Source organism: Sylvia atricapilla, chromosome 2 (genome assembly GCF_009819655.1).
Source record: "Sylvia atricapilla isolate bSylAtr1 chromosome 2, bSylAtr1.pri, whole genome shotgun sequence".
Taxonomy (NCBI): domain Eukaryota; kingdom Metazoa; phylum Chordata; class Aves; order Passeriformes; family Sylviidae; genus Sylvia; species Sylvia atricapilla.
Window position 1 is genome coordinate 51,526,552 of NC_089141.1, and position 15,168 is coordinate 51,541,719.

The following is a 15,168-nucleotide window of genomic DNA, read 5'->3' on the forward strand; positions in this document are numbered from 1 at the left end:
CTCCTGAACAGATTATGCTAAGAAATGGTTCTGGAGTTACTGCTCCAAGGCTGTGAGCAGAAACAGTAGGTTCAATTGCTGTGGAACAAAACCCCTAAACCCTAACAAATCGCCAAAACCCCCTGAGAACAGAGATCTTCGTCATTAATTGGTTAGGAACACTCTATAATGATAAGATTTGTAAGAAATAAATTTAGAGTGCTTTACCATGGGTGAAAGAAACCTTAGCTGTTGATCACTGTCCGTATGGAAGGCAAAAGGTCACAGCTAAGGCTAGCCAATTTCCCCTTAAGGATCGAGTGAAAGGCCAGACCATGTCTCTGGGAATTCATCATCAAAATGGTAGCGCACCGTCTGCTCCATCCTAAACCCAGCGGACACGACAGGCGAGCCCTGCCAAGAGCCGAAGTTCCCTGGAGGAGCGACCCCTCCGCTCCCTCGGCAGCGGGGCCGGCGGGGCTCTCTGGCCGCCTCCCAGGCCGGAGGGGCTGCGCTGGCACCTGGCTGCAGCACAGGTCACCCAGAGCCCCTAAGGCACTGCCCTCGTCCCGGCCAAGAAACGGGACCCGCTGCGGGGGCAGACGGGGATCTTCCCGCAGCCTCAAGGAGAGCGGCGGCGCCCGGAGACGGGGCGGGGGTAGCGCCCGCCCTCTTCCCTGCCTCCTTCCTTCCCTCCCACCCCCGTGACTCACCCGCCGCTCCCGGCGGCGATGAGCCGCCAGCGCCGGAGTTACCGCCCTGGCCCGGCCCGCCGCTCCCCAGGGGCCACCCCCCGCCCTCCCCGAGCGGGCGGGTCGGGCAGGGCGCTGCCCCCGAGGGACGCGTCACCCCGCAGCCCTCGAAATAGCTCAGCAAGAGGGGCGGCGGCGACAGATCCCTCCCTTCGGCCGTCCTTCCCGTCCCGCCCGCGCTGGCCCTCCGCATCCCCGGCTCCTGGAGCGCATCCACGGGGCGCGTCCATGCGAGCACCGGCGCTCCCCACCCTGCCCCGTGTCCCCCCGCCAGCCGCCCCCCCCCCACCTCCCCCGGCAGGCGGCTGCGCCTGCGCAGCGCCGCCGCCCGCGCCTCCACCGCCTGCGCCCGCCCCGCCGATTTGAATATGGTAATGAGCGCTTACCGGGGCCCTATGGTGGAGCCAGGAGGCAATCACGTGGGGCAGGGACGTGTCCTTGAGGGGCGGGGCCGACCTACCCAGGCTGCCTTAAAAGCGAGCAACGAGCGAGGAAGCGCCTCAGTCAGAGCGAGAAAGTGCCGGGGTGGCGGGCCTGCGGCTGCTCCGCCTGAAACTTCTGAGTAACATCAACAGGGGGAGGGGAGGGCGGGCGGCGGTGGAGGAGGAAGGTGGTGGTGGGGGGAAGGTTGGCCAGCAGCGCAGCCCTATCCGCCTCTCCCTCATAAACCAGCCTGTGTTGGGCTGAGCAGGCCCCTCACACAAAGGAGGGCAGGGCAGGCAGGGCTGCCCCCCCTTCCCCCCGCCTCGGCAGAGGGGCAGCGGGGAGGCGCCCTTCCCCGTGCACAGCACTCACAGCCACTTACTCCTCTCCCGTCCCCCGTCTTCTCTCTCTCCCCCCTTCCCCTCACCTTCCCCCCACGGTTCTCCCCTCAGCCCCCCGCCCGCTCTCCATGTAGCCGTCCGGCCGCCGGCCCCTCCGCACTATGCCCATCTTACTCTTCCTGATAGACACGTCCGCCTCCATGAACCAGCGCACCCATCTGGGCACCACCTATCTGGACATAGCCAAAGGCGCTGTAGAGACTTTCATGAAGGTACCGGGCTCTGCCTTGCGAGAGGAGGCGAGAGAAAGCGAGCGAGAGTGACTGCGCGGGGAGGGGGCGGCAGGGAGCGGGGGGCTGCCTGGGCCGGGGGCGCGGGCGGGAGAGAGCGAGAGAGTGCGTGTGTGTGCGGGGAGGGCCGGGCCGCGCCGGGGGGCTCCGGCGGCGGCGCCGCCTCTCGGCTCACCCTCTGCTTTGTCCCCCGCGCCGCAGCTCCGAGCCCGGGACCCGGCCAGCAGGGGAGACAGGTACATGCTGGTCACTTTCGAGGAGCCTCCCTACGCTATCAAGGTAACCCCCGCTCACCCCCCCACTCCCCCCCCTCTCCTCCCCGGCCTCCTTCCGGCCCGTCCGCCCCCCGCCCGCCTCGCCCCGGCTGCCGGCGGTCCGGGGCAGCGCGGCACACGGGCTCCGGCGGCGGCGCTGGCATCAACATGGCCGACGCTTTTCCCCTGTGCGGTGTGTGCGAGCAGCAATGAACTGTGGGGGATATTTATTCAAGTTGGGAGAAGTGACAGCAACTCCAAGGAGAGTTCGGCTTGGAAGGGGCGAGCCGGGGGAAGGACCGACTTCAGCCCGGAGAGTCCCGGACTCGGAAGGGGACGGCACTTCCTGGCCCCGCCGCGGCGGGGGCGGGGGACGCACCGCGCGGGGGAAGGGGGCGGCGGGTCCACATGACACAGGACGGTGAACCTGTTGGAGGTCGCTTCACGAAGGAGTTGGCTTCCATCTGGGCAGGGCTCTGGGAGGCTGATGTAAATAGCTTTAAGGTTTGGGCACCGATGTCCTCAAATAAATTTGTCCCGTGGAACGAATCAAAGACACTCGTTTGGTAAAAGGGCAGCTCTAAGAATTAAGAAGTCTGTAATTTCAGGTTTTTTGGGGCGACATCAAGTACTACGAACTTGTGAGGTGTTTTGTTAGCATTTGTAGAGTAGTGAGCTGCATGCAGCAGGGAAGGCTCTTTGTAGCCTTACGGGAAAACAAAACTCATATCTGTAGAATCTTCTCACATTTCTCTTTGCAGGCTGGCTGGAAGGAAAACCATGCAACGTTTATGAATGAGCTGAAAAACCTTCAAGCTGAAGGACTTACGACTCTTGGCCAGTCCCTAAGGACAGCTTTTGATTTATTAAACTTAAATAGATTAGTAACTGGCATAGACAACTATGGGCAGGTAGGTTAACTCTTACTAGGTGGAAAAATCTTAAAACACAAACTTCCCAGAGACAGCAATTAGCTAGTTGTCCAAAGTGGCATCTTTGTGGAATATTCAATATGGGGGCTTCTTCAAAAGTAAGCAGAGCTCAGCTAGCTTGAAGAAATATGGTCAGTGAGTGTAGTTTGGTACCCCACTTACTTTTTTGTTCTTTAATTTCAGTTATTTCTCAGTTTTTAAGCTGTGATGCAGTCTCCAAGTTGAACTCTACAGTTGTTCTTTTTTTTTTTTTTTTTTTTTTTTTTTTTTTTTTTTTTTTTTTTTTGGTCAAGTCTGTGTTCAGTACCTTAGCTGGTGAGCCTGATAGGGCTATGAAAACTTTGCTTTCTCTATACAGTGCTGAACAGTTTGGGAGATGAGCCATTTTTCTAACAACACTGCATGTCCAAAAGTACTGGAAGGAGCACAACTTTTTCAAAACACTTTCTTTCCAGTGAGTTTACCACAACATTTCTCTGCATACATGTATATTTATAAACCTGCCTGTCGTATCAGAGCCTTGAGAAGCTGTGCTTTTTAATCTCTCTATTGCAACTATCCCTTTAAAACAGGAGGTTTTTGGTGTCAGCCAGCATTCTTGTGCTCATTGGTACGAGCTAAAATACAGACCTTGTAGGCTAAACATATGCATTAGGACTCATACAGAGTTCTTTCTGGTGCTGGATCAAAACCTGCGTTTGTTTCACTTGAAGGATGCTACCTGCAAGTGTTGGGCAAAGTTTATCATGTACGTTTCATGTGGGGCATAGTAACTTGAATCTGTCCCTTTTGTTATTCTCATGTAATTCTTTGCCCACTGTCTGAGGATTAGTACTTAGTACTGCTCTTGGTATTTAACATGGGAATGTGGTTGTGAACATAAGTCCCCCTTCTTCCCCCTCTCTTTCCAGTCCAAGCTGAGTTTGTGATGAGGTGCCATGTTTGTTCGTGAGGTAAATTTGTCATGCTGCACTGTGTGGCTTCCCCATGAGATGATCAAGTGAGCCTCAACATTTTTAAAATGACTGTTTAGCAATGAAACTTTAAACAAGTGCTAGTTCCACACATGGTTTTTTTTCCTATGGCCATCTACTGTCCTCATACATCTGTGTGTAATTTTCCCATTTTTCTGGTGTTTCTGTTTAGTTACAGGAGCTATATGAATCTTTCTTGAACACTTAACCCCTGTAGGCCCATACACTAAATATTTGCTCTTTCCCATTGCTACTGATAATTATTCTAATTAAACCCGTGTCAAATAATTTGCTCCAAGTGAGCCAGCTGTGCTCAACTACTCAAGTGGGCAGTTGAGCTGTAATGACAGTTTTGACTCACTAGTAATGTTCATTACTGCAATAACTGCTCTTATGCCTGTGAACCAATGACTTTTTCTTTGTCTGGTCTGTTCTGGTTCTAAGTTTCTCTGGGCTTGAACCCACCCTCACTTATTCACATTTTTGCTCCATTCCACCTGTGGAGCTGGCTGTTGCGTTATTCATATGTACAGTCAGGTGACTAAATAGAAATTTTAACTCTTTTTAGTGTTGGCAAAAATAGATGAACATATTGCAAGTGGCAAATCATCTGCTGCTGAAGTCAAAGTTTCGCATTTAGACCAAATTGGCAATTTTTAAAAAATAAATCAAGTTCCACAACATTTAACTGATCTGTCAGTACTTGCAGGATGAGATCTAGGGCAGCTAATTGTCCTTGACTTCACATTGGTCTTTAAAACTGTTTTGATGACCTGTCATCTTCCTGTTACTCTTGTCTACCTCCTAAAATTTAGTCCACATAAATGGGTGTTTAAGTGTACATGGTATGAGAAACTTACAGATCGAGGAAAATAAAAGTGGTCAGGATGCTCAGTTTCATTTAAAATAGTTATTACTCAGAACAGAAATTGCTCATTAATTTCTAAAGCAGCTGCAAATATTGAGATTATAGAACAGTAGTTAACTAAAATTTAGCAGGCAGATACTTGGAGACAGTATGTCAGTAAGAGAAGATTATTTAATGGAAAAAAAAAAGGCAACATACAGACTATCTTAGGTGTGGTATTACATGACGTAATAAAACCCAAACTTCTGTAAATCTGCATGAAATTTCTCTGGCTAAAAATCTTTTGACTGTCATGCTTGTATTTTGGTGTATTGACAAACTTCTAAGATATTTGCCAAGATCCAATTAATACACAAAAATGAGTTGTAAAACAGACTTTCCTTACACATGCAAATGACAAGACATTATGCAAGCGTGGTGGGATTGTCTGGTTATGTCTCCACCAGTGTGATCTCTTGTACCCCTGATGAGTGTGAACTGTTTGTTTAAATGGCAGAGTGACTCACTATACTCGATTTCTTTCAAAGTTGACCAGAGTTCTCCATCAGCTGACCTCTGAAAAAGAGTGATGGCTGAGTGGTCATTCTGGAGTTGGGGAAAATCTGCTTCATATTTTCTTGCAACTTTAACGTTTATGAGCATTTATCACACTGCTCTTTAAGCAAATAAGTTCTGGCTTAAGTAACTCATAAAGGTTGAGTTACCTTGTGATCACCTGATCACAGGATCTCACGTTTAGATCTTAAAGGACACTGTCAACGCACTTAGATTGTCAAGAGCCTGGAAGACTTTTTTGTAAGCTATTTCTGATGTAAATGCTATGACTTTACAAATGTTCATACCCCTTACTTCTACCCCTTACCAAGGGGTTGCTAGATGCAGTTGTTTTGGGGGCTTTTGTCAAGAAAAGCTTGTTTTGAAAAGTACACACTTTAAGATGGCTGTTCCTTTAACTTTTGCAGCCCTTTCAGATTGATAATTTCAGTATTACACTGCTTGGATCCTGTAATAGTTTTTTTTCTCCCTTAGTATGCTTTGTGATGATTATGATAGCAGAAGAATAAACCTCCAAATAGGATGTCAGCTTTAAGTGTTCACTAAAAATAGTGGTCCTTTTCACCTTTTGCATTTTTATGGAGAGCTTATGAAAAAACATGGCGTTGAGATGTCTCCAGGAAGAAATCAGTTTAAATACACCAAATTCAGTAAGGGTTTACTGTCCCATCACACAAATGTACTTCATTAGCCTAGTTTACACTTAGATAATTGACTTCTTAGTTTCTCCAGTTCAGCTTTTCCATTAGTTCAGGTAGTCTGAAATACCAAGCCTTTTACTGGCAGCATTTTTGTCCTCCTGAAATACACTTCTAGGTCTTGTAACTATGGCTTGTTCGACAGGACATTAGTCACAATTTATTCTGATAGTTTTGAGTGTAGCAAGTGTGCAGCTTGTTATAGTTGATAGAAGGGTTAAATATTGATAGATGTTTCTGTGGAAACATTGCAAATATAGCTGCTGTTACAATAGAGTGAAAATGGTTGAAATGAACCATCAGCTTCAGTTATTTGCAGTTTGTAGTGAGGTTTCTAAGACTAAGCGCTGAATCTGAGGTAGGTAAAATATGTATCAGTGATGTTTCCATACTCAAGTGCAAAGGACCAACATAGCCCTACCGAAAACTGGAATGTGATGGATGTTTGAAATAGCCCAAAACTGATTTATTAATAGCCTATGTGTTTCATGTTTCCTGCTATTTGTGAAATGATTAAAGTATTTTACTTTTTTTGCAGCAGTATTGAATAGAATAAGGTTTGAGAGGATAAAATACACTTAACTGAGTGGATTTCAAAGTGACTGAATTGATAGTTTGAAGTATTATTACATTTTTTTCAGAGTAAAATTGCTTTAATACTCCATACAGAAAGTGCTTTTCAAAGATACAAGTTTTTTACGAGTTTTTTTAATTTCACTAGGTTATCTTGCACATTTTTAGCAGTATTACTGCTGCAATAAGATGAGCTTCACTTTTAAATTAATCTAATGTAACAAAAGCACATGCTAACTTCTTTGCTCTGAAACAGAGAAGTAAATTGTAACATGTCTAATACAAGTGGATTTAGAGTAGGTATTTTTCATTCACAATGCTGAATGAGATGCTGTCTGGATTTAGATTAGCACAAGAAACACAGACTTACCAGACTCTGTACAGTCTTGGTGAAAGCCTTTTAGTCTGTAGTGTGTTTTACATATGAACTGTAGCACAACTAAAATTTTTTGAGGAAAAACTAAAGTCCAAATGAAGTTCAACTGATAAAGAATATATTGGAAACTTAAAAATATGCTCAGAGCTGGAATGACCTATTTCTGACCTGGAAGTTGGAAGGCATCCTGCATATGGTGGCATTGTTTTTAAATAACTTAAGTTTTTTCCTGGTGTCTTGCTCATGCTGTGTATGACCATCAAAGAACACAATCTTAGGTTAACTGCTACTTTATAGTTCTCTCTGAGTATATGTTAAGACCTGTTTATAGCTACAGTAGCAGGATTGCTGATGTGTTCCCACAGGAAAGCTTGGCATTGGTCTGTGGAGTTCAGGGCTTTGCCATAATGGCTTAAATACTGTAGCATTCCAGCTACAGTTAAACAGAGTACCTAGGAGATAATGTCTAATCATACTTGTAGGCACGAGACAGATCTAAGTCATACATTCTAGGATGACTGCTTGCTTATATGCTTGTCTAAGTTCTCCGGAGCTTAAAAAACCACAACAATCACGTGTGAAAGAAATACTGTTCCCAACATGGACTGCATTAGGCGTTTGCAGTGATGTGTTCTGTTTTCTTTAAGTTGTAGAGCAGGTTTATTTTCCCAAGAGCCGTTTGAGGGTTGTTACTGGATTTTGTTGCTCTCAGAAGTTAATATCCCTTGAAGTATGGCTTTTGTCTTGGTATTTTGGGATCATAACACACGGCACTGAAGTGGCCTCTGCTGCATGTGCCTCCAAATTTGGAACCAAAGTTTAGGTTTAGCATTTCCTGCTTTGTCATGCTGGCACAGTTGTGCATGCAGTTTGCTTCTCATGTTGGTAGAGGCAGAGATTTGCACTTCTAGAGCAGCTCTCCTGGTCCCTTCTTTTGCCCCCCTTCCCTAAAAAAAAAAAAAAAAAATACGGGAGAATTTCAGGCAATAGTAAGCAACATCACAAGTGTAATGTCAGAAGTATGAGAGGCTTTCTCAGTCTCCTGTTTTCTGTGGAATAGCAATGGATTTAACATGAACAAACCTGTATGCCTGCTGATGTCAAAGATCTGTATGTGAAGTGCTGGTAAAAATCAATCATTTTCATCTGCTGTGTGATGAAAATTAAGCATATTAGTTTGAACTCAGACCTTTTAGACCATAACCTTTAAACATGCTGTCTTTGAAATTTTTCAGTAGTTTTGTTTTAGAATACCCTCTAGTGAGAGCTACAGCAGGCGCTCTTAAACTGTTTTTTCACATTGTGAGGTAGAACTGCTTGCCCTTTAGCCCTCCCAGCACAACAAAGTTCAGCAAAAGTGTTAAATGTTTTTTAAATCACTTGTCTAGAATCACTTCCGATTCAGCATGTTTTTAAAGAATTTGAAACAACCTTACCTGAAGTACTTTATTTTTTCCGATGAAAACAATCTCATCAATCTGTTCCAGCAGCAGAAAGAAGATACATCAAGCAAATTTGATTTGGAAGGGACAGTGCCATAATGTGTTCATTCCTAAATTATCTGCATATATTGTGCATTTTGTCCAGATACATTGAACAAATATAGAATATGTCATTGGACTCATGTAGGGCACTGGTAGTGTTTTCTGATCCTCACTATATAGAATGAGTGGAAAGTGGCCATCCCTCTTGCAACTGTCCTGCCCTTCCAGTTTTGAATCCCAGAATGCCAACTTGATTGTATGCATGTCTGTAAGGCATACTCAGCCTAGATATCTGATCTGGGACTTGTGGCCTCTCATGGGTTCATAGTTGTGCTAACCTTGCCTCAAGGTGTGACTCTGTGTAGTAAAATCAGTGATTGATCAGTGAGATTAATAAAATGGACTGATCTGTAGTGGTTCAAAATTGGTTTAAAACACCTAAGTTGCTCCTGCTGTTGTGATAAACTCCAGGAATGAATTGTGGGGGAGTCTTTAGGAAGCTATTTTGAAGAATTACTCTGTGTTCATAGGTCAATAAGCTACCTCTAGTCTGCTTGTCAGTACTCTGCATTATTAGCCCCCTAAATGTGTGGAGATTTTTGTATACAAGTCTGTCCTTTCTCCTTGGTGGTGTGGTTTTTGGTTCGGTTTTTTTTCCTCTACTTAGTGTGCTGGCAACTGTAGGACTCATTACCCTTCTCCAGCATATGGAGAACAGAGGCCTGGCTTAGCACTGTGAATTTCACTGACTGAGCCAGAACCAGCTATGTAAAGTCATTGCTGTGAAACAGAAAGGCTGCTGTAATTAGGGACTTGATCCAGGGCTTGGCAAGGTCAGTTATTTTTGGAATAAAACGTTCAGAAATATTTTTTGGAAATATAACCAAAATCATCTTAAACTCACAGTCTTTGGAGCTGGCTTTAAAGTTATGTCTGGTATGAATTGTGTTATTCTATTTTTCTTAGGAAAAGTTTATAAAGTCTCAAATAGAACCTATTTTTAGCAGCTTGTGTTTGGTATGTTCACTCTAACTTTGAAAACCCCTGTAAATGACTGATTTACTGATTTAAATTGGCTGTTTTTCCAATTTAAGATAGTAGTGATGCATTTATTAATCTGTAACTAACTGATAAGGTGCATCTTTCTCTCTAAGTTATAGTTTACATTACCTTAAAAGGAAGATACAAGTTGTGATCGCAGCTGATTTTGCTGCTTAGGTGTAGTTCATTTAATTTAAGAAAAAGTTAGTTTTTTCCCTTCTGGGATTATGTATCTGTCACATCAGTACTTAAATGTTTCAAATGTTAGTGGCCTTTTGTTCTTCATTTCAATGTGGTTTGTCACTGTTTAGTTACTTGCTGGAATTCATTATGTATAAAATCCCTTGTTCCATGCATATTTTTCTCGTTTTTTTAACCTGTCACATAATTGTGGAAGATTGAAGGACTGAATTGTTTTTGAAACTTAGCAAGGACCTCATCTAAATTGGAACACTTACTAGTTAATCGAGAAATTATCACTTATATAATGTGATATTTAAAACTCAATTAAATCTGTTCTTAAATGAAAGAAACAGGACAAACCTATATACCAACCTGTGATTTTTGAAACTTTGTGACTTACTAGTGTTGGAACCTCTCTGATTTAGGTGCATAAAGGAATGAAAGTATCTTGAGGTTTTAGGTTTGATGTGTTAGTAAATTTGTGTATTCATCATTCCTTTATTGTTCAGCAGGAATAGAGTCTTAAACTGATTGCTTAACATGCCTTCCATTGTCATGTGTGTATTATTCAATATGGAGATTTTGTATTCCAAAATGATCTGTCCTTGCATTGAAACTCATTTTCAGGCTGCTTTCAGTTGCCTTTTTTGTTTTCTTGCTGTTAGCTTTGGTTTTGTTCCTGGCACAAACTTTTTGAGAGAGTTCCAAAATAACTGAAGTTGCGCAATTAAATAGTCTTTAAGTAGTTCATTTGGTGCCAGACTTGGAAACTCCAAATGTGTAAAGTTATGAGCATCTATAAAAATGATACTAAGCACAGTGAATTTTCTTGTGGCATGTTTCAGGATGGGTGTGCAACAAAATCATTGCCTGTAGAACGCAAACTTGCAAGCTTTAGCTTAGATATATTTCTGTGACTTAGTTTTTGGAAATGGGTTTGATGTCTCTTGTGCAATTCAGATAGCGGTTTTGTTTCTAGCATTTCTAATTATAGAAGTGATAGCTGCCTGGGTCTTTGATTTTTGGTGTTCAACTTTGACTGGACATGGCTAGTTTAAGATGATATGTTTGGAGGTTCAGTAGTCAATTGAAATAATAAATGGCTGTTTTAAAAAAGATTTTTGGAGATAATGCTTAGGTCCAAAATACCAAGGAGCAAATTACTTGCTTTCATCCCATTTATTTTCTTCAGTACCTTAAATTTCCCTTTCTTAAATGGAACTTAGGTAGCCTTATGGACATAATGGTTGCTTCAAGCATTCTCCGTTAGTTCTATGACCGATGTACTGAGGAGTTTGATCTCTGGCTCAGCTTTAGGAGAAGTCTGCTGTTACAATTGTGTTCTGCTTTGAAAGCCTTTTGCTAACTGATTTTTTTTTAAATTTCTTTTTATTGAAGTCTGTAACTTAACTTTTTCCTGGTTGCCTGAAATGCAGAAAGCTTCATACCACCAAACAGTCCTACATACAAACACTGTGTGTGCAAAATTAATTTCATACAATGTTAATCTGTGGTGCTGGTCAGAAGTGAAACTGAAACCATGTAACTGGCTTGTCATCCTACATAGGTATTCCAGTTAAGAAACTGTGACTAGCCTCTTAGGTGTTTGTTGTGTAGTTAACTAAAGAATTGTCTAGAATGTAGGAAATTAATTTACAGTAACCTTGCTGTAGTCTATGGAGGAGGACAACTGAATTTAGCTCTTGTAATCTCCCTGATGGAAGAAAGATATTTTTTAGTAGCCATCTTTCCTGTAAAATTGTTGTGATTTTGTTGACTTTGAGTATGACTGAGTGCAGGAGATATCATTACTGCTTGAAAAGCGTTTTCTATTTTTTTGAGGGGGGGAGGGAGGTGGTGTGTTAGTAGAAGCATGAGTTCAGACCTTGATAAATTGTAGTGGGCTTTCTTAAAACTCTGTTTTTAAGGTCTTCTCCAAAAGAAAATAATTTGAGATAGAAAACTGGGAGGGGCGAGGTTAGCTTCAAAAACAAAGAGAATGTGTCTGTAATACAGTTTAATGTTTGTGGTTGAGCCTTCCAAAGATGGACAGTCTGCAGCAAAAAAAGGAAGAAGTGATGATGGTATGTGCTTCCATGATGTCTGGAAACCATGAACCAACTGTAGGGTTAAAGATTTGTTAAGAGATTAGAGTTAGGTGATGGATTACTTCTCATTTTTACTTACACAAGAACCTTTGGGGGTTTAGATACATAGTTTTAGAAAGGAGGTGTTAACATGTTCCTCTGTGTTTTGAGGTAGTATGCAAACAGAGCAATGCCTCAAGTTTCTCGTATTACTCAGATCACCTTATGAGGATAGATTTTATTAACTTGTGCCCCCTCTGCTGGCTGGTGTTCCAATTACAAAGTCAAATACAAGTTTACATAGGTGCAGTACTCTATGATAGGCTATTTTGGCCGAATACTAGTTGATAAGTGTTGCTTTTATGCAGCTTAAACTATGGCAAAACCTGTGGGAGTTGTAATTTAGGAGAATCAGTGATGGTGTTGAGAGCTGATGTTTTCATTGTACAGTTACTGTCTTGGGCTCAGTGAAGACCCCTTAAGCATTTATCAAACCTGTTTCTTTCCCTCATCTCTTAGTTGAAGACGTGATCTTTTTACTCACCTTGGGTGTGTATAGTGTTACATGTACAGGGGAACTAGATTTTTGTACTTCTTGGAACCACACCTTGGTCTCCTAAAACCTGCTACTATCACTTGCTTTTCCTTTTTTGGAAAAAGGAAAATCTTTCTTTAAAACTTTTTTTTTGTTTTGCCCTTAAAATTTAGAGTTCTCTTCTTTTGGTTGTAGTGAGGTGATCTCTCAAATTATCTTTAACAGGTGATGAATTTTCCTCTGTTTCTTTCTGAAACTCTGATGAGGTAGTTTTCCAAACCGCCTGGCATGGAGGGAAGGCAGAGCACAAGTCCTCCCATCTTGGGTACTGCAGGGAGAGCTAAAATTCAGTGTTATGACAGAGGATGCCTGTCCATACTGCAGGTGTGTGTGGACTAGCTTTAATAGTAAGAATCATCCTACTGTCCTACAGCCCTATCAGAAAAACACTGGGCTTTATTTTTTGGAGATAATGTGATTTCTGTAAGAGGGCTTTCATTAGGTTGTTTCCTGAGATTCCTCTTTGTGACTGGTATTGTTGCCTTTGTCATTAATCAGGCATCAAGGGAGATCTCTGGTTTATATTAAAATTTCTTTTATGGCTTGATATATTAACTTATTTTGAAACAGTTACTTTATATAAAAATCAAACTGGTTGGTATACCTCTTATTGAACTTTCTTCTGTGACTTTTGAAAGTGATTTTGAAATACATCTGCTGTACAATTATCAGATCTGCTCCTACTAAGACAGAATTGCTACCACTGCAAAACTGTATTATATATTGAATAATCAACAGCATCAAGGGAACATATTGAAATCTTTATGGACAGCAGGACAGATGAGTTAGCAACGTTTTTTGTGCATGAAGTCCATTTTGTCAGATCTTAAGCCTGTACAGAATTTGTATGTTGTTCAGCTCTTACTCGTTCAGGCTGAAAGCACAGAACCTTCTCTTAACACTGAGGTGCTTCCACTTCAAGGACTTAATTTCAGTTCTAAAATACGTGTAGTAAATAAATACAATTGCTAAGTTATTTTTATCGTGCTGGTTCATAACATTGTGATGCAGTTTAGAGGTGCTGTATTTTTCAGTCTGGCCACAGAATTATGGTGCTCTTGTGGCATATCCTGTGAGAAGTCAGATTTATCAGAGCAAATGTTGTAGAATTGGAATGTCCTTTTTGCACTCCCCCACCCCTAGCATATTCTTCCTTGTGTTTTCATAGATCAAAGTTTCACAGTATGTTTGTGCTAAATATTCATTAGGTGATAGAGTAGCTTCATCTGGGGAAACTTCCATTTAAAGACATTTTGCTTCTTATCAAGTATTTGGAAAGAGTTAACTGATCTACCAAAGTTGAAAGCATATTCATTTCCTAGTATCATAGTGCATTATATGTATACGTATGGTTATAGTGTGTGTCTACAAGTTTGAAAATCCTTAAAGGCAAAGTAATTTTTGTAGAGTTTAATTGCCAGGTATAAAATGACTAAAATACTGTTGTGATGCCTGTGTATTCAGCTGTGTTTGTGACTTGGGAAACAATTATGTGGAGGTATAAAATATAATTGATTCTATAAGACTTGTCAACTACATTAATTCTGTAGGGATAGTAGAAAATAGCCAAAGCTGCTGAAAATGAGTGGGACAAGTAAGAAGTTGCAAAAGATGCTGCAGTTCTTATGTAACTGATGATCAGAGCAGTTGCTAAATACCTCTGTGTATGTATTTGACTGATAGTGTTCTGCCTAGAGCAGTGAAGGGGAAAGTCTCTAATAAATGTCGGTGTCTTAGACATTTCTTGATTTTGCTAAAGTGTTACTGAAGTTTCTAAGAAACAAAAAGTGAAAACCGTGATGGATTTGGACCATCTGTTTTAGTTTGAAAGTCAAGTTCAGTGTTCTGATATTTTTAAGCTGTTTATCAGTTTAAAAATAGCTTTAAAGCTAATAAATTTTGTCATTCTGACTTTCAGATTTTGTTTTAAGCTATTGTTTTTGGACACTGATTTCTTATAAATTCTCATGGGCATTTTTGAGACTCTTGAAGACTGAATTAAAAAATTGATATTGCAATTTTGTATTTCCTGGTCAGATGTCTAAATTTACTGAGAATTAGGGCTCATACTTCTGAAAATGAAAAGGCTCTGCTGAGATAATATAAGGGAAGATAGGTGTGCAAATCAGCTTCCAGAGTTTTGTGATTTTCTGAAATGGAAGTGTATCTTTTAGACATTTGTCGTGATCTCAAAATGCATTTTCTCCCATTCCTGCTGATATGTTCTGTTTAAAAAAATATGCACTGAAGTTCAGTTCGTGTCTATTTTCAGCTTCCAACCTTTCTTGGGCATGAAGTGTCTGTACTCCTAAAAACTTATTTTTGTAGTAGCTGCTTGTTGTGTCATTTTTAGTCTGATTTGGTGTGTTTTGGTCACTTTTCTACCTCATCCATTTCTTCAGTTTTGCAACACTGACCCTGAAATGAATATTGAATTAAAATGTGTGCTTTGGGATAAGTGTTCTTTAATTTATCTTCTCTTTCTGCGTGTATGATACTGTGTACTTGCATATGTAAAGGCCGCAATAGCTCTTGAACTGCTTTACCTGTACACTTGGAGGAAGGAAAAAAATCATGTGTGTATTAATTAGTCATGCTGAAATTCGATGCTGAGTTTACTTGCCATTGGGAGTGAATTCCTAGTTGTGAGAGCCTTAACCAGGCAATAATGTGTCTTGATAATTTGATACACTCCTGACTTGATGTAAGACTCTCCCTTTGAGAGCATCACACAAGCTGGGATGGCTTGGGATGCCTCTTACT

General features: G+C 41.9%; 1 protein-coding gene across 5 annotated transcripts in view; it reads left to right on the plus strand.

Annotated features, from left to right (window-relative positions):
- Window positions 1-1,236: 1,236 nt before the first annotated feature.
- The window catches only part of INTS6 (integrator complex subunit 6), a 39,158-nt gene continuing 25,226 nt past the window's right edge, over window positions 1,237-15,168 (plus strand). For 2 of the 5 annotated variants that reach the window (XM_066313244.1, XM_066313245.1), the window contains exons 1-3: window positions 1,308-1,767; window positions 1,987-2,064; window positions 2,801-2,950. In XM_066313244.1, the coding sequence (XP_066169341.1) occupies window positions 1,657-1,767; window positions 1,987-2,064; window positions 2,801-2,950 (339 nt within the window). In that variant the 5' untranslated portion in view covers window positions 1,308-1,656. The other 3 variants (XM_066313241.1, XM_066313243.1, XM_066313240.1) reach the window with 3 other exon arrangements.